At 41.5% G+C, this 24475-nt stretch overlaps 1 protein-coding gene across 7 annotated transcripts in view; it reads left to right on the top strand.

Annotated features, from left to right (window-relative positions):
* The window catches only part of LOC106607820 (adhesion G-protein coupled receptor G6), a 59684-nt gene that overhangs the window by 2635 nt on the left and 32574 nt on the right, over positions 1-24475 (top strand). For 3 of the 7 annotated variants that reach the window (XM_082976884.1, XM_082976881.1, XM_014205209.3), the window contains exons 2-6: positions 1525-1613; positions 8873-9223; positions 11373-11975; positions 15423-15470; positions 17265-17330. In XM_082976884.1, the coding sequence (XP_082833010.1) occupies positions 1525-1613; positions 8873-9223; positions 11373-11975; positions 15423-15470; positions 17265-17330 (1157 nt within the window). The remainder of the gene's footprint in view (positions 1-1524; positions 1614-8872; positions 9224-11372; positions 11976-15422; positions 15471-17264; positions 17331-24475) is intronic. The other 4 variants (XM_082976883.1, XM_014205211.3, XM_082976882.1 and 1 more) reach the window with 3 other exon arrangements.

The raw sequence follows: 24475 nt of genomic DNA on the forward strand, positions 1-24475 counted from the left end.
GATGTCAGTAAATTACTATCCCGTGACTACAGTGAATGCATCTCTTGAGGAATCATTCAATGGGTGATACCTACTGCCTACTGAGAAAATGCAACATAGAAAGACTCACAGAAGCTTTGAAATGTTATTTTTAATCTTCTTCCAGCACCACCCAGAGCTCAGGCAACACCTAGAGTAATTGGTATCAATTAAGCCCAGACCAGACGTGTTTGGTGAAGCGGAAAAACAGTCCGTCCAGATAGAGTATCGCTCAGTGTAGTGGAAGTTAACAGAGGAGGCCCATTCCTCTCCAAGATTGAGGAGGCGAACAGGGCCTCTTGGCAGATGCTCCATCCTGTCCATTATAGTTTAGGCCCACAGCAGCTCAACCATATGAGTAGCTAATAGTAGCTAACCCAGCTCTGTGAAATTACTTGGGTTTGGAGTATACTGTAATTTCCTGACTGACTGAGAGGTTTGTTTGTGTGGCCTTGAGTTGATTGGGAGAACGTTAGAAAATGAGGTGATACAGAAATGTTAAAATGACTCTTGATTGAGAAGCAGATTCAGATGGGGTCATGGGTCACGTGTGAATTCAGAGAAAAATGACAACTAGAAACCAAAGAGAAACATCCTCACATGACAAGAGGTTGGTTTTGTAGTATCTCTGTAATAACCCCACATCGATGTACAGTATCTGGACAGCAGAGACCCAGCAATAAAAATGTGTTAAGAAGAATGGATTGACTCTGCTTGCTATTTTTCTCTTCTCTGTTCCCATCACATTGCATTTTTCATTTTGTATTCTTGCTGTGAACCTGGTTTAGATTTGTACTGTTTGATTGTTTTGTTAGTGATTTATTGAATTCACTTCCGTTCATGTTAGATAAGATTTCAGTGAATTTATGCTGACTGACTTGTGTATACATTTTTATATATCGATGGTGAACTCCTCTCAGACAATGTGGACATTTCAGATGTAATTGTTTTATTTATTTATTAAATATTAAAGACACAGCTTTTATCTATTAATTGAATGATATTCCTGGAATGTAAAGTCTACAGGCAAGGGGGTTGCATATACTGTATGTACCCAGAGATCAAAACAGCCACATTGGTTATTATGGGCATGGCTAATAACAGTAATTGGTGTATTTTCCCTTTCGTTATTATAATACAATTTTCATGTTAAATCCAAACAAGGAGCATTGAATGAACCACCACACTGATGCAGTCTGTCGGATACTTACCACGGGTGCTGTCCAACTCTGGAAGTCATTACAACTGACATGGGATAATTATTTACAATTATATAACAAAACTGCATCTGCTTCGCTGTGGTCCCTCTTTGTGCAGAAAAAATATCTTTCCATACCACAAATACATAATTCAAACTTTCAAAGTGGACTCAAATTGCAGACCCATCAGTATGAATAAAGATACTGTACGTGTGTGTGTATTTATGTCATTTGTGTTACTGCATGTGTACGACTATAAGACGATAACCAGTATGTCTCCGTCCTAATTGTGATTGGTGATTGACAGGGAGTCTTACATCCGTGGAGGATGGTGGCGATGGAAGTTCCGTAACGTCCTGCCAGTTGCCCTGCTGTGGATGTCCCTGCAAAGACAAGGTACACATTGATTCAACTATTGGCGTCGCTTGTGTTTTCTTATGTTTTGAATAGTATGCCTCCTGAAGAAAAAAAATACAAATGGATATTGATTTATGATTGTTTCATTATGATTGTTAAACTGTATACCATTGCTTTCTCTCAACATTGCCCTCCTTTCATTCTATGTCTTTTTTTCTGTTTCAATGATTGTGCTTGTTGCGCTTCTGCTTTCTCATGTTCGTTGCTTCGGTTAACACTGGCAGTCATTGTTTTACATATGCACCTTCAGAATGATTGGACACCGAAAGGCAATTGTTATCCACAGTACAGTAGTTTGTTACCAGTAGCTATCAGGCCTATTTTAAAACTTTGTTGCAAGTCAAACTATGCACTGGGCAGAAACATTGGTGTTACCTTCATTAATCCGTTCATTGGTGATAACTGATATACAAGTACTGTAGATTCCATGAAAGCACAAGACAGTGATGATATCTAAAGAAATGTCTTACAGTACATGGGCAGTTAAGTCTTGGATAAATACTTGTGGCAGTACCCGTGATGGATAAATGCAGTCATTCTGCAGTATTGGATAGTGTCACTTTAAACCGCGATGACAAGACACTTTTTTATTTATCACCACCAGGTAATCCCGAAAGGGGATTTAAATATGTGTTTCATTACCCTAACAGACTCTGAAACAGGGTGAATGTTTCCCAAATGACAAATAAAAATGTTTATGACTTTGCTTTAGTGCGTTTTCATTTTGTCACGTGCGATGTTTGACAGCAAAAAAACAAACACGTGACAAAATATAATTTCTCCCGAGAGTGCCGTTGGATGTTCTGCTAAGAGTCTTTAGGCTCAGCATGTCTGTAGGTCTAGGCTAATGTGTTTACCACACGAGCTAGCCCTGTTGAAGCCAGAAAAAGGTCTCCACTCTGGTCCAGTTCCGGCTTTATAAAGCTCACACCACTTCTCACACCTAGGAGATAAAACATTGTTTTCCTGCATGTTGTAAGTCTGACTGACTTGGGTATTTTATGCAGTTCTGTGTGTTCTGTAGTATTTTAGAAAGCATAGTCTTTTTTCTATTTGTTACATGTCATAGCTGGCTGTGTTGGTTGGTATTGGCAGGCAGACCTGAAGCAGAGACATTTATAGTTCTGGTTGGTTTTCAGATAAGGCTTGGATCATAGGAGATTCAGTGCCGGGAAACGGGGCCTTTTTTAAAGTGTTTTTGGTGCCAGAGAGAGAATCAACAGAGTGATCTCAACTCGCAAACAATTATTGTCATAAGATACTGCCACATTTTGACTATTAAATATATACCATCTATCACAAGAAACAGGGGAGAAAGATATATACTCACAAAAAAAGAATATAAAATTGAAGATACAAGGAAAATGTCAATAGAGTTCCTTTATTAAGCAGGACATCAAGAGAGGAATTTTGACTCAGACATGTCAACAGTTTATGATTAAATCCACATGGGTGTCTGGCACCACACGGCAGAGAACTCCCATTTCTGTTGTATTTTAATTGTGATAGGACACTTCTTACAACCACAAATGAACAGAATGTCAAGTTTCCCCCCCATCAATTGGCATTCCACAAAATATGATCTACGCTATGTTAAAGTTTTGACATTGTCATAACATGCGTGGGTGTGTTCCTGGTGATGAGCTATGGTCTCAGCAGACCTTTGAAAACAAAATACAAATTGGCAGAGCTGTTCCGTGCTCCGCCATGTTACAGCAGCACAACTCCCGTGTGTTAAGAAGATGGGGTCATATGTGATTAAACTGCATGGGCCTCACTCCCCCACTCAATTACCCCTCTCATGAAAGACAGGGGCGGGACAGAGACCAGCTGAGATACAGGTATCCCAGGTGTGCTGCCAGGAGACCAGGAGAGCAACCGAGTAATCTGGAGGATTAAACTTTCCTCAGAGGTCCTCTATCTGAAAGAGTCTATTTTTAGGCGGTGGGAGAATCAGTGAATGTTTGAGCCCCTTTCTGCCCGTCTCTGCGTATCTGGCATTCCATCCCTTGGCACCATCCCACTGCAGCCTGCCCTGCCGCCTCTCAAAGGAGCTTTCTGATCAAACCCTGTTTTTTAGGCACTCTCTTCACTGACCTTCATCGCCCTTCACATTTCAGTCATGCTGCAGCAACAACACCGTACGAATTTCATTACAGGTCAGCGTCTTCAGGTTTATACAGTAACAATGGGGTTTTGTGTTCTTATGTTAATGTCTCATTAAGATTAGAATGCTTTTAATCATGGAAATGCAGATTCCCATCTCTTTGAAAGTTAAATGTATGCAAATGTTGCTCTTTTAAATTCTGTACTGTACACAATCACTTTTTGAAACCCGCAATTATTGAACACATTGCCAGTCAGAATGGAAGAGACTTTGAATATTGAAAACAAAGATGCCTTTTTATTTAACATAAAATTACTTTCCAGGAGTTGCTGCACACGATGTGCTGAAGCCAGCTATAGTTGACTCTCACATTGGCAGCAATCAGTTGTAGTAATTATGTTCATTGACTTACTTCATAACCTGCATTAACTGAAAAAGAGATACTTCGATGTGGGTCTAAATGTGTACGTGTGTCGATGTGGATCTTAACGTGTATGTCTGCATGCGTGCGTGTGTGTGGATGTGTGTGTCCTCTGGGCCATGTGAGTACAGAGGGGCTTGGTCAGTCCCTCAGCAGCGGTCAGGGCTTAGTGTTTCTAGTGTGTGTGGATGTGTGTGTCCTCTGGGCCATGGGAGTACAGAGGGGCTTGGTCAGTCCCTCAGCAGCGGTCAGGGCTTAGTGTTTCTAGTGTGTGTGGATGTGTGTGTCCTCTGGGCCATGTGAGTACAGAGGGGCTTGGTCAGTCCCTCAGCAGCGGTCAAGGCTTAGTGTTTCTAGTGTGTGTGGATGTGTGTGTCCTCTGGGCCATGTGAGTACAGAGGGGCTTGGTCAGTCCCTCAGCAGCGGTCAGGGCTTAGTGGTTCTAGTGTGTGTGGATGTGTGTGTCCTCTGGGCCATGTGAGTACAGAGGGGCTTGGTCAGTCCCTCAGCAGCGGTCAGGGCTTAGTGTTTCTAGTGTGTGTGGATGTGTGTGTCCTCTGGGCCATGTGAGTACAGAGGGGCTTGGTTAGTCCCTCAGCAGCGGTCAGGGCTTAGTGTTTCTAGTGTGTGTGGATGTGTGTGTCCTCTGGGCCATGTGAGTACAGAGGGGCTTGGTCAGTCCCTCAGCAGCGGTCAGGGCTTAGTGTTTCTAGTGTTTCTTTTTGACATACAAACTGAGTAAACATCATTTGGCATGTTGTTTTTCCTTTTGCGCACCACACACACACCACACCACACCAGTGGCTGACAGCATCACACACACACACAAACACAGACCCAGACCAGTTGTCAAACGTTGATCCCATTACTTGTTTATTCAACTCCTTAGCGTGAAGGGAGTTCGTTCATGCTGTTGTTTTTTCTCTGGACCCTGCCAAATGTTATGAAAATGCCACCATTTTGTTGGGAGGGATTCTAGTTGACTCCACTTAATTAGAACCACAGCAGCACAACCACAGTTCTGTTGGTATTCTTGTTGTCTATGTTATGTCATATTCTGAGGAATCACTCGTTGTTTAATGTATCTTCTTTTTGATGTTGTGGAAGTAAAACAGATGGTTCGTCGGGACATCCTGACACACTCTCCAACATGTGTTCACATTTTCAATAACATGATTTAATTACATGGAGTGTCTGTTTTGCATTAGTTTAGTTAAAGCCTTATGATTCATATTATTCTCATAACATGGAAAAAGGGAGAAAAAAAACATGTTCAAAGCATAGTGGATCCAGGTATTTCATTTTATGGCAAACCATTGTGTTAGAACTCCCTACTGGTGGCAGAATCAAGAAAGATTCAGACTTGCCAACGTGCTAAGTGGTACATTTAGAAGCGAAGGGTAATAAAACAAATTACCTTTATTCCTTGCAGTTGTGCTTGTTCCAAGACTGTCCAAAATCAGTATTTTAATGTTGACTCACTTTTTACTTTTCTAATTCAGTCGTATTTTAATTTTATTCAAGTGCTGGCATGACATGTGGAAATAAAGCTGATTGATTGTCACGGTTGTCGTAGGAAGAAGACTGAGCGGACCAAAGTGCAGCGTGTGTGTCGTTCCACATTTTATTTTCAGCGTGAAACTATGCAATACATAAACAATAAACTGAACTAACAAAAAACAACAAACTGTGACGCAGCGGTGAAACATACACTACTCAAAGATAATCTCCCACAAACCCAGGTGGGACAAACACCAACTTAAATATGACCTCCAATTAGAGACAACGATGACCAGCTGCCTCTAATTGGAGATCATCTCAAACAAAGCCCAACATAGAAATACAAAACTAGAACATAACAACATAGAAAAACTAAACTACAAAACCCCCCTATCACGCCCAGACCTACTCTACCATAGAAAATAACAGCTTACCATAGTCAGGACGTGACACTGATACTGTTTGTCAAATGTTTTATTAAAGTTGTATGATTCTCAGAGGCCAGTCTTCTATTACATAGAAATGTGGGGATCCCACATAATGTAACCTACAGTGTAGCTAGATACTGAGGCTAATTGCTTTGTGCAATTGGAATCACAGAAAATACCAAACCTACATTCTGAGAGTAAATTTGCTAGGATAAATCATTAATACTTGTTGGATTAAATACCTCTGGGACTTATCTCCTTTATTTAAGAACAACATTTACATTTAGATGTGTTTATGTTTGGTTTACGAAAGAAATAATGGAATTTCATAGCATTTAAACATTTGAATAAATAATTCATACTTGTCATCATGACAATTGCGTTCACTAAACAGTTACCTACAAGCGCTTTTGTTATGGCAAGTACGTAAAAAATACCGGTCTGTCATCAATGAGGCAAAGAACTTGGTTGTTTCTCCTGAGATCAATCTAGAAACCGTTTTGCAAACCCAACCACAACTCCTGAGCTCACAAATGTGCGCCATTGTAACCTTAATTCCCTTTTTACATGTCTCCTATCGATGGCTATCACGATCATCATTTGCATTGGTGTTACTTCCTCGCCAGTGTTTGTTCATCTCACTGTCCCTTTGTAGCAGTTTGTGCCATTTTAAAGTCATATCACAATACCCAATGTCATCCTTCGTATTTCTCTCTGTTTGGGCATAGCTGGTAAATCACTAGCTATTCTGACTGGTTAAAAAAAGATACCCAGCCACTTTATTACGTCACTTATCTTAGATTTTTGGGACTGTGCCCAGGATTATGACCCTGATGAATCATAGAGGCAAATGAGAGGGGCTCTCGCTCGCTCTGCGTTTAATCTTTCACTCAAATACTCCTAATGAAACCAGTGCACAGCGCCAGTATGCCACATTCAATTATGTTTAGGACGTTAATTGGACTGTTTGGTAATCCCTTACATCCATAAGAGTATAATATCTTTCACTTGAAGCACTATAATTGTATCAATATGTGTTTATTTTGTAGATACGTGTGGCTGTTACTTAGTATCATTTGTTAATTTTCAATGGATAAAAAAAAAAAGAAGACAAGTGGATAGTGTTTGCAGTCAGCTTCATATTTAGATGACAGGTAGATGTGGGATGCAGTTGACCTTTAAAGGTACAAGGTTCTGAAGCTAGTCTGCCATGATTATCTATCATGTGATATGTATAAGAATGCTTGAGACGTTGTTGGCAGTAATATTTTTTTCTTTGACTAGGCCTCACATATTAGGAGGTGTTTTTAGACAAGGAACAGCCACTCTATGCTGTAATTCGGTCAGCCTGAGTGAGTGGATTTAGTTTTTAGGGCTCTCTTGACCCTCTCAGCTGAGAAGAGGGCACATGTTGGCAGGTATAACAGTGCCACAGGAGGACCAGGCTGTAATCTGACCCAGCATCAGCCATCCATTGTGGGGTGCATAACACTTCTAATGAGTCGATTTTCTGAAGCAAGGACAACTCTGGCCTGGATCAGGCGATAAACAAAAACGTGTGGTTTTGGTAGGAATTGTTTCCAGTAATTGGAGATTTTGCTCTTACTGTTATAGAGAATTCCCTCGACCCTCTCCAAGGGTAGAATTCTCTGGATTTTTGCCATCCAGGTTTCCTGATCCCTGATTTGATTCAGTTTGTAGAGAAATGACACCGCAAAGGTAGCATTGTTCCAGCCTGTAAGCCATCAGCCACCAGGATCAGAGAGTTAGGCGAGCAAACGAGAACACCCAACATAACCACTGCTGATTTCCATTGTATGGGTTTTGTCCAGGGTTTGGCTTTTGATGTGTAATCCAAATTTTACTGACATTTCATAGAGAAAGACATAGTTACAGAAGATTTACTGTTGCTCACAATCAAGTTCAAAAGTTGGATCAGGAAGCTTATGGAGAAGAGACAAAAACGATTACTGGCCATATTGAGATTGCGGAACTTAATTCTGTCTTATTAAAGTTCTAGAAGACTGTATTACATACCCAAGTTAAATGACTGTTAACAGTTCTGAAAGAGATCCCGTCATTATGCAGGCTTTATGTGTTCTCTGACTGTACTACTTGTTTGAGTTGCGCTTATGTTTAGATGTCTGCAGACCGCTCTCATTTTTATTCACATTTATTGTTTGTTTATGCTAAATAGAATAAGCGGTCTTGTACTTTGTGTTGGATGCCGATCAAGAACGCCACTTGACCAACTTTAATTGCTCCGCAGTGGGTTTTTGCTCTTGAATGTTTCTGCCCCACTCCAATGTTTGCAATGGTTTTGGCTCACATATTAGACTGGCCTGGGTAAACAGAAGTCATTGTTTTCTGAGTGAAGATTTCTTTCCAGCCTCTTAAACATTTTCTCTGCGCATAGTCTTCAGGTTACCTATAAATCATACCTCTGGTATTTTATCATCTCAACATACATTTTTCAACTGCATGTGTAGTGTGAGTAGCTTTTTCCACTGACTTACTCTTGAATCTTTGCTACTCCTAATTGAAGTCTCCTGTGAGTCTAAACCTGAGATGGTCCCTGTTGTCTGACTCTGTCACTAGTCCACTAACACAGTCTCTCTGACCTCTGACCTTATTACCTGGCCTTGCACTGTTGCACTACTGACCTGACTCCTCCTCCACTGCCTTACTTGTCCCTTGTCCTGTCCTGGTGTCCCCTGGTGTCTCCTGGTGTCTTCCTGTCCTGGGGTGTAGTAGTGACAACATGTCCCTGTTTTTGGTTCAGCAGTGTTGAGCTGTAGTAACTCCAACTGCGTTGTGGTGCTCAAGGACTCCCAGGGTGCATTCACCTCCCCCTGCTACCCCCAAGATTACCCCAGTAGTCAGGCCTGCAAGTGGACTCTGCAGGCTCCAGCTGGATTCATTGTGCAAATAACCTTCCTCGACTTTGAGCTTGAGGAGGCCCTTGGGTGCATCTACGACCGCATCATTGTCAACACCGGCAACCAAGATGTTAAATTTTGTGGCTTAACAGCCAACGGACTGACGCTAAACTCCACCGGCAATGTGATGGAGGTGTCATTTAACTCAGACTTTAGCGTCCAAAAGAAAGGATTCAGTGTCAGTTACAGGCAAGGTATGTTTTAAAGCAGGCAAGCTTTCTTTTCTGTTTACTTGCTTCTGTTTTTACAGGTATATTTTTATGGTTATCTTGATTGTTAAGTTTATTATGATTATTATGATTCTTCTTATGTTTGTAGTTTGAATGTTTTTACATTACATTTTCTTCTCTATTTTCAACATGCTTATTTAGATGTTAAGGTTTAGCCATGTCCTATGACTGTAAGCTTCATGGTATTTATAAGTCATTCCCCAAAGAAACATTACGCAAGCATCAAACATCTCCGCCCTTCTACTAACCAAACATCAACATGGCTCAGGACAAACATGTCTTCCATCCACTATGCTAACTTCACAATTACACCTTTTTTTTATTTATTCCTGACACAATGATGTGCGTCTCCCTTCAAAAATATTCAGTTCCCTTTTCTCATATATAAAGGACTCTAATAAGCACAGGCGACTTAAAATAAAATAATTTTGAATTCTCAATATAGTAGTCAGAGAAACCAATGACAGGGTGAGTGAATGATAAAATTGAGTGTTTTATAGTGTTTAGTCTATGTTCAGTTTATAGAATCCTAGTCCCAGCCTTTATCTAGGCACCATAAACCCTCCACATCAAAGAGGTACACTAAACGTAATAACACATAGCTCCTCCACCACATTATCCCTTCACATGGCCTAATCAATTCGAATCTCTCCCAGCATGAATAGAACCTCTTATTCACAACGAGTCCAAGTGTGAATGAAGTGTCAGGGAATGGTACCGTAGCTTTCCAACGCCTTCAAATGATTCAATAACATTTTCACAACATTTTACTGTGAGAGATTTTCAGCCAGCCATGTTGGAACATGGTATGCTTTGCATTATGCAAGCAATCTTGCTGTGAAACACCAGGGAGGCTAAGGAAAACCGGCGTTGGGAGGTTTCCACAATGCTTGGTTCTAGTTGGCTCCTTTGTCGTCGCCAGACGATTTAGATGAGCTAGATTGAGTTAGATGAGTTAGATTGAGTCATTTATACACCACATCACATGAACCTTTATTCTCCCACACCCATCAGTTGGGGTCTAAGCTCCTATTGGGTTTGGGCTCTGTGGTGGTATCCCAACCGGCAGGCGAACCTATTGAACTTGGCTTTCAACCTGTTGGCAGCCCAATGTCCTGCCTGGAGCTCTGGAATCATATGACGTTGTCACAGTAAGCCCTGGTCTTTCCGTACGGCTCGCAAAGCAGATCGGAGATCAACAACACAAACAAAGCCCTGCAGGACATATCAAAAAGGGCCTCTCAGCTGTGTCAAATCCTGATACCACATTCAAAGCTGAGCTGTGTTTTTCCATTCCAAATTGGCTGTCACTCTGGCAATGGGATGGCCAACAGCAACAAACCTGCCGACCAAATCTGAGCTTCATTAAATGAAATGTCAGAAAGTATGGCATGAGCATATGTACATTTAAAAAGGAATAGAACACTAATTTTCCTGTTGAAAAGCCTCATTGACTGGTGGGAATGTGGAAATGGAGTGCTGGTTGACATTTAATCTTAGTGATAAGAGGTAGGCCTGAGATGTTAGAAGCTGAGGTCCCTGCCTAACTGGCACCGTTCATCCTCTGGGCTGTGGAACACTGTCTGAGGTCAAATTATGATGATGTGGAAACGGTGTCTTGTTAGATGCAAATAGTGAATAATGACAGACAGCAGGAGAGTGACAAATGAGGATTATTCAACCTGTAGCCTTTGGATTCACATAGCATGAATTGGCCTTTCAGCATTCCTTTTGAATGCTGAAAGGATAATTTGTTTTGAAGTCAGAGTATGACTGTATAGCAGTAATGGCAGGTAAGTGGTGTGTTTACCCAGACATACTGTATGTTATTAGTCGCATCGGGCTTTAGACAAGATGTTCTGTACAGTTTGTTAGAGCCCCTGGTTCTACTGAACATCTGACATTCATCTAATGCAGTGGTTCCCAACTCCAATCCAGGAGAACCATAGTGCTGGTCTTTGTTCCAGCCCAGCACTAACATTGATTCAACTGATCAAAGGCTTATGATTAGTTGATGACTTGATTGGTTGAATCAGGTGGTTGTGAGTCCTTAGGCCTGTAGTTGAACAACACTTTGTTCTCTAATGCTCTTCTTTCTACCTGTGTGCTGTAGTTGCCGTGGCACTAAGGAACCAGAAGGTCACAGTGTCCAACGGCGCAGGCAAAGTGGTCCAAGTCTCCAACTCGGTGACCATACCTACCCTTCAGCAGTTCACCGTGTGCTTCGAGATAGCCCAGCCCAACCAAAAGAGCAAGGAGACTATCTTCTCTTACACCCGGCAGGAGGACAGCAGCGGTGAAGAAGCCCTCAGCTTCGGAAATAACCAGAATGGAGTGGCGCTGGTCATGAGTAACGAGACATGTCTGATAGACTCTATCCTCAACGCCTCGGACTTCACTTCCACCATGAAGCAATTCTGTCTCACGTGGGCCTCCACCACAGGCAAAGTGACCCTCTACTACAACAGCAACTACAGTGTCAAGACCTGCTCCAACACGATTGGGCGCTCGGTGGGGGCTGGGGGGCTCTTCAGGCTGGGGTCCCATAGCAGCTTTGATGGGACCATCTATAACTTCCGCCTGTGGGATTACGCCATGGACAGGACACAGCTGGTCGCCCTCACCTGTGACGCCGTCGGCAACGTCATCGACTGGGACAACAGCTTCTGGGACATCCCCTCTTCACTGGCACAGACGGACAGCGCACTGAGCTGCAGTAAGTATCCCAATATAGTCATCCTCAACACACTGGTCTATTGTATTTATGATTACTGATTTCCAGTCAGCAGAACTTCTGAAAATAATAATTGTTATTATTCAAAAGAGTTTGACTGACAATAGTCTTTATGTTGTTATTGGGACAATTTCATGGTTCATTAGTAGCAGTTAATGCATACCAGTTATGAAAGTGCCGAAAATGACATAAAAATCCTTAGTAACTCAAACAGTCCAAGGTTATCTAAACTGCTTAGGGAGATGAAAGCAGCAGGACAAAGATATGCTCGATGTCTCTAACAATGATAGTATTAGGAATCTGTTTGTAGCGATAGGAGGGTAGCCACAGCGAAGGAGCCAAGGGTGTCGGGATATGTCTGCCCAACCGCCCGGAGCCGACTAGAAAATGGTGCTGTGTGTGGTTTAGCTGGGGAAAGTATGAAGTGCAGAATCATGCATTTCTCCAACCCATTATAAGGCTCACAGGAACACACACACATAGGCCCCATGGCTGAGGAATCTTTTTACCTAGCCCCATTCCTAAAACACTATCTGCTCTGCCACAGCTTTGGCCTGAGAGCTTGTGAAAGAGAGGGGTGTTCAGAGGACTTTTAAGACCAAATGGTAGGAGTTCCCTTCCCAGTGCTGAGCTCTCCCTTTCACAGAGGTGCACAGAGAAAGATGCCTGTCTCTCTGAACATTAGCTTGCTCTGTGTTAGTCTTGGAACTGCTCATGGGTGTGGATGATCTGGAACAACCAACTCCCCTTGGGTACTCTTTGAGTTTACATCTCTGCTGCTGTTCCAGTTGAAAATCATACATACCAGATGTTAAAACCGATAGGCTAGTTCTACTATACTGTACACTGTTTAGAGTAGTAGGGTAAACAATATACTGTTGTTAGGGCTGTGACTGTCATGGAATGTTGGATGACGGTAATTTGCCAGCCAAATGACCGCAGTCACTGTCATATCCGTTTGAATAGCAAAATAATAAATAATAATGAAAAAATATATGTTCTACTTTGGTCTTGACTGCATGTGCAGCCATAGAAGTATAATTCATAATTTGGGTGTCCCCATTCTAGTCAATGATGTCATAATGGGTGGATTGGTATCCATCCCAAGTGTACCCATAGGAGCAAAGCAGGAAGTAAAAGCAGGAAATGTACCCATCATGTGTGCTGTGATTTGTTGATTCAACTGACATTACAAAAACTACATTAAATTGCATGAGCCACATCAGTTAACATCATTTGAATGAACATTCTACATTTCAGCAAGGAGCAACAGAGTTTCATCAAAGATGATATATTATATTGGCAAGATAGCCGGATGACCGCTCTAAAAATGGAAATACATGCTCTCAATGATTTAAGGCAGGCGAGATCAGGCGGGACCATTCTAGCCAATGAGAGGACAGATACACGTGTGAACAACAGGCAAAACTAAGACATTTTTCCAGGTTGCCAGAATGCCACGTGCATCCACTTACAGTATATCTGTACATTTGTGACAGCCTAAACATTACGAAATGTATATTCGATCAAATACGCCTCAAGTAAGTCATAGACAAAAAAAGGGCTTATCTCATGCAGACAGATTTTGGGCAGAGTAAATCCTCTCGCTTCGCCTTTTCCTCTCTGATTTCATCAAGTTCTTAAGAGTCCACGGACTCAACCGCACTAATGCCCCGCCACCTGTCTTCAGTCAGCTGTTCATTTCACCAAAAAATTACAAAATAAGCGGTTATGACGGTTATTTATTTTCATGACAGTCTTTTTTCATAACCGTCGGTTACACGGTTATATGGTAATTGTGCCAGCTCTAACTGTTGTTTGAGTATTGTTGTGGAAATTCTTACACAGGGACACTCGATGTCAATCTTAATGAATCATTGTTTATTTGTCAGCGCGCTGGAGAGCTTCCAACCAACTCAATGCACCATAGTACACATGTCAATCAGGAGCTCTGCCTGGGCAGACCCAGCAGTTGTCTTATATTAGCGCTATACACAGTGAAATTATAGTTGCATGATTTAGCCTAATTAATTCATCATTACCGTTTTGTTTCATTCATGTGACCGACCAATACGGTTTCATAACATGTGACAGACCAACACCTCACAAGGCTTCTTCTCTCTAAGCCGAGACCTTGAAATGGAGATATCTTTCGTTCGTTCTCAAAACAAGGTCTGGGCGTACTACCAAATTGCAGCTACTGATAGTGAGGATTTGTATTGTCAGCCACTTGCATGAACACAGAAATTGGTTTATAAAACTGCACATGAATAGAACACAGAAATTAGTTATGAGAGAAGCACAAACATTACAATTCCATTACATTATATCATCTCTATAGTAGCGGACTAAACTCCCCTCCATGGTGAAGGAAGTTTCGGAGGGGAGCAGAGACAAGGCTTTGTGGAATTCAGCTCCAACTACATCAATTCGCCAAAGGTTAATACTTAAAAAAAAAAATATTATGAAATACCCACTTTTTACTCATGTTTGTCCTCTGTAGTTGTATGCCTTTCTTTGTTTGCTGAAATACATACTTTTTATATAAACGTTAGTCAAATACAACCACTGACCGTTTGCTCATTGCTCTAAGATGGCAACTCAGCGCAAAAATGCATGTGCCAATTGAATCTCAACAAGGAAACTGTTGCATCCCCGGTTAAAGGAAGCGGGTTCTTTTTAGTTTATGCAAAGGGAAACTCGACAGTATAAAGCATTAACATCACGAAGATGGTTATTTCCAACATGACAGCGGATTCAACATAGCCTGTTCCAAGCTGAGTTCATCTGCACCCTCTCAAAGGTAGCACACTTGAATACCCTGGCCAACAACCAATGAGGACCTGCCAATTAAGCTATGCGTATCCAATCAGATACATGTTTCCAATATCATGCACTGAACAAGCGCATACTATTTTAGCCAGATGTGCATAATTACATGCTACTTATCTCTGAAACTCTACAGAAACAGTCAGTGGTTGTATTTAATTAACATTTATTGAAAAAGTATGGATTTCAGCAAATAAAGAAAGGGACGCAACTACAGAGGACAAACATAGGTAAATAGTAAGAATTTCATAATTTACAGTTTGTTTAAGTATTGACCTTGGGCGAATCAATGTAGTCTGAGCTGAATTCCAAAAAGCCCGGTCTCTGCTCCACGCAGTCGGTGGAGTTCATCAGAAATTTCCTTCACCAAGGAGTGGAGTTTAGTCCTTGTGTCCTTGTTTGTCTTTACATCAACACCTCCATGTTTCATTGTGGTCCATTAGATTATTCAACATGTATTAACTTATTAATTAGTCAATAAATGCTTTGCTCTGCCCACATGAGTTTATTTACATGTCACTGGCTGATGCAGCTGCTGCTTAATAATTGCCTGTGTCTGATTGCTATGATACCTACTAATGTTAAGTCTTCTCTTTACAGTCTGTTTCCCACATTGCATACACTTAACAACGGCTGCTCCATCTAGTGGTGAGTGTGCTGCTAACAACCTGATTGCTTCGTGAAAGTTGCTTGCTTGAGTACCATGCAAGAGGATGCATGAGAAATACGGTGCTAATCACTATAAAGTGTAGACTTTAGGTTTCCCAGGAAACAGAGAGTTGCATTAGTCATATTATGGATTCACTTTTTTACCAAGCCTCTGGACGTAACATGTCAATGATAAATTCTAAGTTTGCTTCATCTACAGTCAATATGCCAAATCTATACACAAATAGACGATTATTAGTCTTGTGTCATGCATCAAAAGCCTCCATTCAAGACCAACCAGGTAAAGTTATAAGTAATTTTTTTGCTTGCAGACTTTGTGCCGTGACATAACAAGGCTCTTCTGCATGACGCAAGTCGACCAGCAGTGGTACTCTTACTAATTGTCCGTCCGTCCTTGCTTTGAATAACATCAATGTACTGTATCTGCCTGTCTCGTCTTTCCAGGGGTTCTCATGCTGGAAGAACATTTACTTTTTACAAGACCAAACAGTGACTTCTTAGGAACTAGCATGTAACAACCCCCCTGTACACTGTGAATGCCAGTCGAGGCCTATGATGTTGGCAGGAGGCTGAGGTGCCCAAATTTTAGTTTAGGTAGTCTGGTTGGTAGTCTGGTTGGCCAGCAGTGTGGCGCGCACAGCTGTAGCTGTAGTCTACCTGGGGTAAACTAGCTCTGGGCTAATTATCAGGCTTGTGAATAGGACTGGCCCAGTGAAGCTCTTTGGGTCTCCTTTCATCTCTCTGTGAGGTCAGCGGGGGAGTGACTGTCTGCATGGCTACACTCTGTCAGAGATCCATTACCCGCTGAGTCTTCACATTCCTCACGGTCCTGGCCCAGGCACGATGGGGTAGTTTAGTCTTGTGGGTCTACTAGTTCAGATATATGGAATAGCACTAGCCATTCATTCACATCCCCTAAAGGCACAAGACCTTTGGGTGGGAGTTATGGGTACTGGCCTGCGAGTGATAAGAGAGACTAGTTTCTTCAGTTTCACTTCAATGATTAGAACTCAGCAGTGCATGAGGTAATAGTTGAAGATTGAAGACTGGAATCCACGGTCCACCAGAACAATGGTTCACTGGACCATAGGACAGTCCCAATAATGACAACTCACATCCATTAACTGATATTAAAGATGCCCTCTCTCTCCTCTGACAAGTCATTACTTTTCATTGCCAGCGATTATCATAATTATTAGCCATGTCCATCGAGTCCAGGTGGGTCTGTCTCGCAGTGTTCTGCTCTGAGCACTTTCGTGTACAACAGCATTAGCAAATATGTGAGGGGGGGGGGGGGGGGGCAAACAAAGCAGCATTCATCGCTGTATCACAAAGTGCTGCATATTTTATATGACACAGGAGGTGTTGGCGGTAGGAATGGGCACAGCTTCAGAACAGTGGGTAAAAGATCAAACTCCCTGCCCTTTTCAACAAGATGACAACTATTCAGGCTTATGATATTCCAACATTTATTTGGCAGATCATACTGAATATTTATTGACATTTCTGGGTCACATACCAGCCTGAGAGCATGTAGCTAGCTGAGCTGAGCAGTTGCTGAGAATACTGTCAATCCTGTTACAATGGAGGTACCTAATACCCAGGGCCGAAGTCGTGCCAAATCTTTATTTTTCATGAATTTATCATGTGTGGGATTGTACTGAAATTAATATAAAACTGCATAGAGTTGTTTGTGTTCTCTTTAACCTCTCACCATTGTAAATGCTGTTGATAATGGTGATTTAACATGTTTATTTCCAATCCACTTTGAAGGTACCTCTGTACCCGTCTATACATCACAGATCACCAGCTGTGCCTCTCCTGGACTGGGCTGCCCAGGTAGGAAACCAATGACTGTTACACATGTCAATAATTTACAACAGACCGTACAATGGTTATTAAGCACCCCCCAATCATACACTATCATTCGTATTACATATGAGTTCATATTGATAAACAACCAACAGACATACCATTTTACCGATCTCACCTCTAATGTGTGTTTGTGTGTTATCTCCCTTTTTCTGTTTTAGTCATCATATTATCTTAGACATATTGACATACAGTATGCCATCATGTTAATAGGCACACGGTACATCAGTCTTTCTCCTCGACGTCACTTTGCAGTCTTGACCACGGTATCAATTACATAACAAGACTATGACGTCATTTTATGCAGTCTTTGTGGAAAAAACGACACCACTATCTCATTCACCCAGTAGTGCGTACACTGGAAACACACTCTCTGTACCCATTCACCCAGTAGTGCGTACACTGGAAACACACTCTCTGTACCCATTCACCCAGTAGTGTGTACACTGGAAACATACTGTCTGTACCCTGATCTCCTTGTTAAGGGACCCTCCAAACCTTGTCATTTGCCATAAAGCTTCCAAATTCAACTGAAGAACCATGAGAAGTAGACCTTCCATTCCGTGGGGAGAGAGAGAGTAGCGGGAAGGAGGGAATGGGGAAATTAGTGTTCCTGTCCAGTATGTCCCCTGTTCTGGATGAGGTCGCAGCTGCAGAGATGATGCAGGGTTTATGGCATATGCTCTCCATAGACATCAGCCACAGATGCATGTTGACTGATAAGCGACACTTCCCCAAAAGTCAGTTCTCTCCCTGCAAGCAAATCTATTAAGCGTTGTGAGATGATGGATTTAGACAACTATTTGAAGGTTAACTCTTATATGCTTTGCTTATGAGAAAGTCCCCTGTGACAGACTTTGCTGTAGAATCAACAAGGTTGGATGGAAATGGATGGAAATAAATGAGACTAGGAAGGAAGAGGGTGACCTCTTGAAGACCAGCACTGTGGCTTATGATGGCCCAGAGTACAGTATACATTTGAAGTCAGAAGTTTACATACACCTTAGCCAAATACATTTAAACTCAGTTTTTCACAATTCCTGACATTTAATCCTAGTAAAAATTCCCTGTCTTAGGTCAGTTAGGATCACCACTTTATTTTAAGAATGTAAAATGTCAGAATAATAGTAGAGAGAATGATTTATTTCAGCTTTTATTTCTTTCATCACATTCTCAGTGGGTCAGAAGTTTACATACACTCAATTAGTATTTGGAGCATTGCGTTTAAATTGTTTAACTTGGGTCAAACGTTTCGGGTAGCCTTCCACAAGCTTCCCACAATGAGTTGGGTGAATTTTGGCTCAGTCCTCCTGACAGAGCTGGTGTAACTGAGTCAGGTTTGTAGGCCTCCTTGCTTGCGCACACTTTTTCAGTTCTGCCCACACATTTTCTATGGGATTGAGGTCGGGGCTTTGTGATGGCCACTCCAATACCTTGACTTTGTTGTCCTTAAGCCATTTTGCCACAACTTTGGAAGAATGCTTGGGGTCATTGTCCATTTGGAAGACCCATTTGCGACCAAGCTTTAACTTCCTGACTGATGTCTTGAGATGTTGCTTCAATATATCCACATAATTTTCTTCCCTCATGATGCCATCTATTTTGTGAAGTGCACCAGTCCCGCCTGCAGCAAAGCACCCCACAACATGATGCTGCCACCCCTCCTTACATGACAATGGTCATTATGACCAAACAGTTCTATTTTTGTTTCATCAGACCAGAGGACATTTCTCCAAAAAGTACAATCTTTGTCCCCATGTGCTGTACCCAGAGTTCTAGGTACAAAACAAATATTACAAAACAAGACATACAGAACAAGGACAGGTAGAAAGAGGGTAGATGTCACCCCTCCATCCCCCCAACTGCTCGGGTGCCGGGGCAAGCACATGCTGTCCAAAGGTAGATTAAAATATTACAATTGAGAATGTGTTAAAATGTACAAATTCACAGCGCCGACTGGTCCAAGTAAGAGAGGAAAGGCTGCCAGATTTGATCAAATGTTGATAACTTATTGTTCAGAATATATCTAATTCTTTCTAAGTGTACAGTGTTTGCCAATTCGCTGAGCCATAATTTGGTAGAGGGAGCTTCCCTCCTTTTCCAAAACAACAAGATGAATTTCTTTCCTGAAATGAGACTGTAAGAGATGAGTTGTTTTGGGGGGTTGGTTAATCCGTTTCGGGAATCAGACACTCCCAGGATTATCAGAAGCGGGTCTGGGTCAATTGAAGTCTCCAGAACTTCAGAGAGGATCCTAAAAATTCCACACCAATAACCATACAAGTTAGAGCATAGGGCAAAGCAGTGGAGTAGTGTACCCTGCTCAGCCTGACATTTATCACACATAGGGGATGTACCAGGAAATATCCTATGCAGTTTAGTTTTGGAATAGTGTAATCTGTGTAATACCTTGAATTGTATGAGATGATGTCTGGAGTTAATTGAGCAGGTGTGGATATACTCCAAGCCATCTTCCCAGTCTGCCACAGAAATGTCAGTCCCTAGTTCTTCCTCCCATTTTACCTTAATGGCATCGGTAGAAGGTATGCTAACAGATTGAAAAGCGTCATATAGACGAGATATCAGTTTGTCTGAGGTGGGGCATATTTTTATGCATCCGTCAAACATGGAAGGTTTAGCATTTCCAAATGTCGGGAGGTGTTTCCAAACATAGTCTCTAATTTGTAGGTATCTGAAAAAGTTACTTCTGGGAAGATTATAAATTTCCCTCAGCAACTCAAAGGAGGCAAAGGTCCCTTCTATATATAGATACCCTATGGTATTTATCCCTAGCTCTCCCCGTCGCTCAAAGGTGTTATCAAGGTTAGAGGGGGCAAAGGAGGGATTCCTCGCAACAGGGAGCATTAATGATATTGGTCTAAGGTCAAAGTGGACTTTAATTTGCTTCCAGATTCGGACTGTGCTATGTATAATAGGATTGTTATCATCTCCAGATTGACAGGAGACAAAATCACAGCTCCAATAGAGAAGGGGTGACACTCCTCACGCTCCATACTAAGCCAGCTGGATGACGGAAGTGTGTCATCCAGCAAAAACATAACAGCGCAGAGGTTAGCGGCCCAATAGTAAAATATAACATTGGGGAGAGACAATCCTCCTTCCATCTTGGATTTACAGAGGTGTTTTTTTTACCTATCCTGTGTGTTTTATAATCCCAGATGAATGGATTGATAATTGAGTCCAGTTGTTTATGAAAGGACTTAGGTATGAATACTGGGATGTTCTGATATAGGTAGAGCAGTTGTGGGAGGAAGACTATTTTAATGGCAATAATTCTTCCGAGCAGGGAAATTGGGAGTGTTCTCCAAAATGATATGTTTGTCTTGAGTTTTTGCATCAGAGAGGGGAAATTCTCTTTAAATAGTGAGGAGTATTGTTTGGTAACTACAATTCCTAGTTAGGTACATTTTTCTGAAGATAACTTAACTGGAAGATGTTCTAGCCAAGAGGTGTTTTGCAACCGTATGGGAATTAATTCACTTTTGTTCCAATTTATTCTGTATCCCGAGAAGGTACCAAACAAATTAATCACATCAAGAATAGCTGGGATACTAGTTTGGGGTTCTGTTACATAGAGGAGAATGTCATCTGCGTATAGGGAAATCTTTTTTAGAGTATCTTTAGTATTATAGCTGTGTATTCCTGCATGATTGCCTGAGTGAGAGGTTCAATAATTAGAGCAAAGAGCATAGGCGACAGCGCACAACCCTGCCTTGTCCCTCTATCATGGTTAAATCAGGGCGACAATGATTGGTTAGTGAGTATTCTCGCAAAGGGGTTCCTATATAAAAGCTGGATCCAATTTATGAACCCATCTCCAATATTACATTTCTGTAGGACCTTGAATAGATTGGACCACTCAACTTGGTCAAAGGTCTTTTTGGCGTCAAGCGATATAACGGCAAGGTCCACGTTAGGTAACCTCTGAGAACACATAATCTTGAAGAGGTGCCTGAGATTGAAGAATGAGTTTCTGTTAGGGATAAAGACGGTCTGGTCTGAATGGACCAATTTGCTAATTAAAGTGCTAAGCCTGTTAGCCAGAGTTTTTGCAAAAATCTTTTGGTCTGTATTAAGGAGAGATATTGGTCTATGACCCTACCTCTTCTGGATCTTTACCCTTCTTATGTATAATTGAAATGAACGCCCTTTCCAAAGTAGGTGGGAGAGCTCCATCCTCATTGGCCTGAACCAACATTTTGTGCAGGTAGGGAGAGAGCATGTTGCTGAATGTTTTATAGAATTCACCAGAATATCCATCTGGGCCTGGGGTCTTGCCACTCTTTAGAGATTGAATTGTTTCTTGAATTTGTCCAAGAGATATTTCCTTATTCAGGAAGTTGGAATCTTCCTGATTCAAGGCAGGGAGATTACAGTCCTCCAAAAAGTTTTGCATAATTAAGGGGTTAGGATCCGCTTTAGATGTATATAGAGTCTCGTAAAACTGACGGAATCTGTCATTGATGTCTTTGGGGGAAGAGAGTAATTCCCCAGATGCAGATGTAACTTTGTGAATCATTCGGTCACTCACATTTTTTCGAAGTTTTCTGGCGAGTAATTTGTGTGGTTTGTCACCAAACTCAAAATATGTTTGCTTGGCATAGAGAAAAGATTTAGAAACTTTAGCTGAGAGAATCTGATTATATTCAAATTTTAAAGAGGTAATTTTTTTATGTTTTTCCATAGATGGATGGCTAGCATTCGCCCTATCCAGTAAGTGAATTTGTCTCTCCAATTCTACCAATTTTTCTCTGTTTTGCCTACTCCTGGCAGCCTGAAAGGAGATGATACAGCCTCTCAAATAAGCCTTCAGTGTTTCCCAGAATTATGCTGGGGAAGTCTCTGTGTTGTCGTTGGTATCAAAGAAAAATGTAATTTGGTCTTTAAGATGTTCACAGAATGTTGGTTATGTGAGGAGCTGAGGATTCAACCTCCAGACCCTCTCGTTTGGTACGATGTCACCCAATCTCAGGGAGAAGGTGAGTGGACTGTGGTCAGAGATTATAATATTATGATACCTCACATTACAGGTATAGGGGAGTAATTTCGCATCAACCAAAAAGTAGTCATTTCGAGTGTAAACATTGTGAACATGAGAGTAAAAGGAGTATTCCCTTCCCTTAGGGTGAGAGATCCTACATATATCAAATAAGTTAGAATTTTTTATGTAGGTTTTCAAGAATTTGCTTGAATAAGAGGTAGGGGTACGCCGGGTAGAGGATCGATCCAAATATTGGTCTAGCACACAGTTAAGGTCCCCTCCAATGACCAAATTAGTATGGGAGATATCTGAAATGAAGGCAAGGACTCTTTTGAAAAAAGAGGGGTTATCAATGTTTGGCCCATAGATATTTAGTGGAGTTACAGAAGTAGAGTGGATCTCTCCTATTACGATCACATAACGACCCTCTTTATCCGCAATAGGGGTTTTATGTAGAAAGGGAATTCCTTTCCGTACCAGAATCGCTGTGCCTTTCGTTTTGGCAGAGAAGTTAGAATGATACACTTGACCCACCCACCTACATTTAAGTCTGCTATGAGAATTGTTTTTCAGATGAGTTTCTTGCAAAAATATAATATCAGACAAGAGTGCTTTCAAGTGGGCTAGGACCTTGCCTCTCTTAATTGGTTTGTTTAAACCCTTGACATTACAGAAAGTATGGATGTAAGCACCACCCTCCTCTCATTTGTAGTTCCTATGGTGGCCTGCATAACATGTAACTCACTACAAAGGTAAGAGAGCGCACCAAATCATCACGATCAGCATATATAGCACCTACACCCGAGCAGTATCCAACCGACCCCTCCCCCCCGGCAAGCACCTTTGCTCTCCACCCTGTCCCCCAACTTTCCCCAACATTTCCCCCCCCCCCCCAACCCACCTTTGACAGGCATACACAAATAGGAGAGAAACATTTTTAAAATAAAAATAATAAACACATTGTCTGGCCGATGCCAAAAATGCATGGCGGGACCTCGAACAAGAGGTAAAACAAAAATAAAATCCCAACTATACGTTCACCTCTCACTATCCTAGAACTTCTACTAACATATGAACTGAGGAGGCTCCCGCAAATAAAGTGTTCAGATAGCATCTATTAAACCTAAACAGAATAAGTTGCAACTGAAACATATTTTGCATTTAAGTGTCATCTTTGGTCAATCCCTGAGATAAGCAAGATATAGCATCGCAAGATCATATTGCTAAGAAATGCTGGTCTAAACATAAACCATCAGCAACCGACATAGACAGCAGTACATTTACATATTGTGTGTTAGGAGATCGGAACAAGGATTTTTCTAAATTAAACGTACCCCCATCAAAAAATAAATAAATAAATATATATATATATATATATATATACACACCAAAAATATATATATGTACACATACATACATATCTACACAAACATTCATGCCCCAAAATAATAATCTACAATCATTTAAAATATACACATACATAATAATAATAAAATGCTAAGAGATTTTTTTTTAAATAATAATAAAGTACAAATAATAATTACATGTATGCACACCTACACGTAGACACAAGCACAGAAGGCTGGTGGGAATCTAATCGGGAGAGCGGCCCACGGCTATGACAGAAGCAGAACGGCACAAAACACCAACTTGCTATCCAGGTGTCTGTGTCTGCCCCGCCCCAACCATCACCCCCATTCCTCTGCAAGCAATAAATAAATGGTATGGTAATAAGAATAATGTAAGAATTGAGAAATAAACAATGAAGCAAAACAAAAATGGGGGAATATAAGTATATCCATCTGAAAGTGTCAATGATCAGACCTGGAAGGCCACTCAAACAGGCATCGCTCTGACCTCCAACGACAGGTCAGTCGTCCAGCCGGATTGAAAGTGAAATGAACGTTAAATGAGAGCTCTGACCACCCTCCATTGGTCGGCTCAGCGTCTTACATGTTCGGTAGCGACAATAAACCTTCAGTCGGCAGCCCTTGCTGAGACAGTTTAATAAGGTTTCACCCATTATGGTATAGTATGGATTCGAGTCCATGAGCAGACCATAACACACAATGACAAGGCGCTCTAACCCGTACGGGGGATTGGTGTATAT

The sequence above is a fragment of the Salmo salar genome, chromosome 06, assembly GCF_965601325.2.
Source record: "Salmo salar chromosome 06, fSalSal1, whole genome shotgun sequence".
Lineage (NCBI taxonomy): Eukaryota > Metazoa > Chordata > Actinopteri > Salmoniformes > Salmonidae > Salmo > Salmo salar.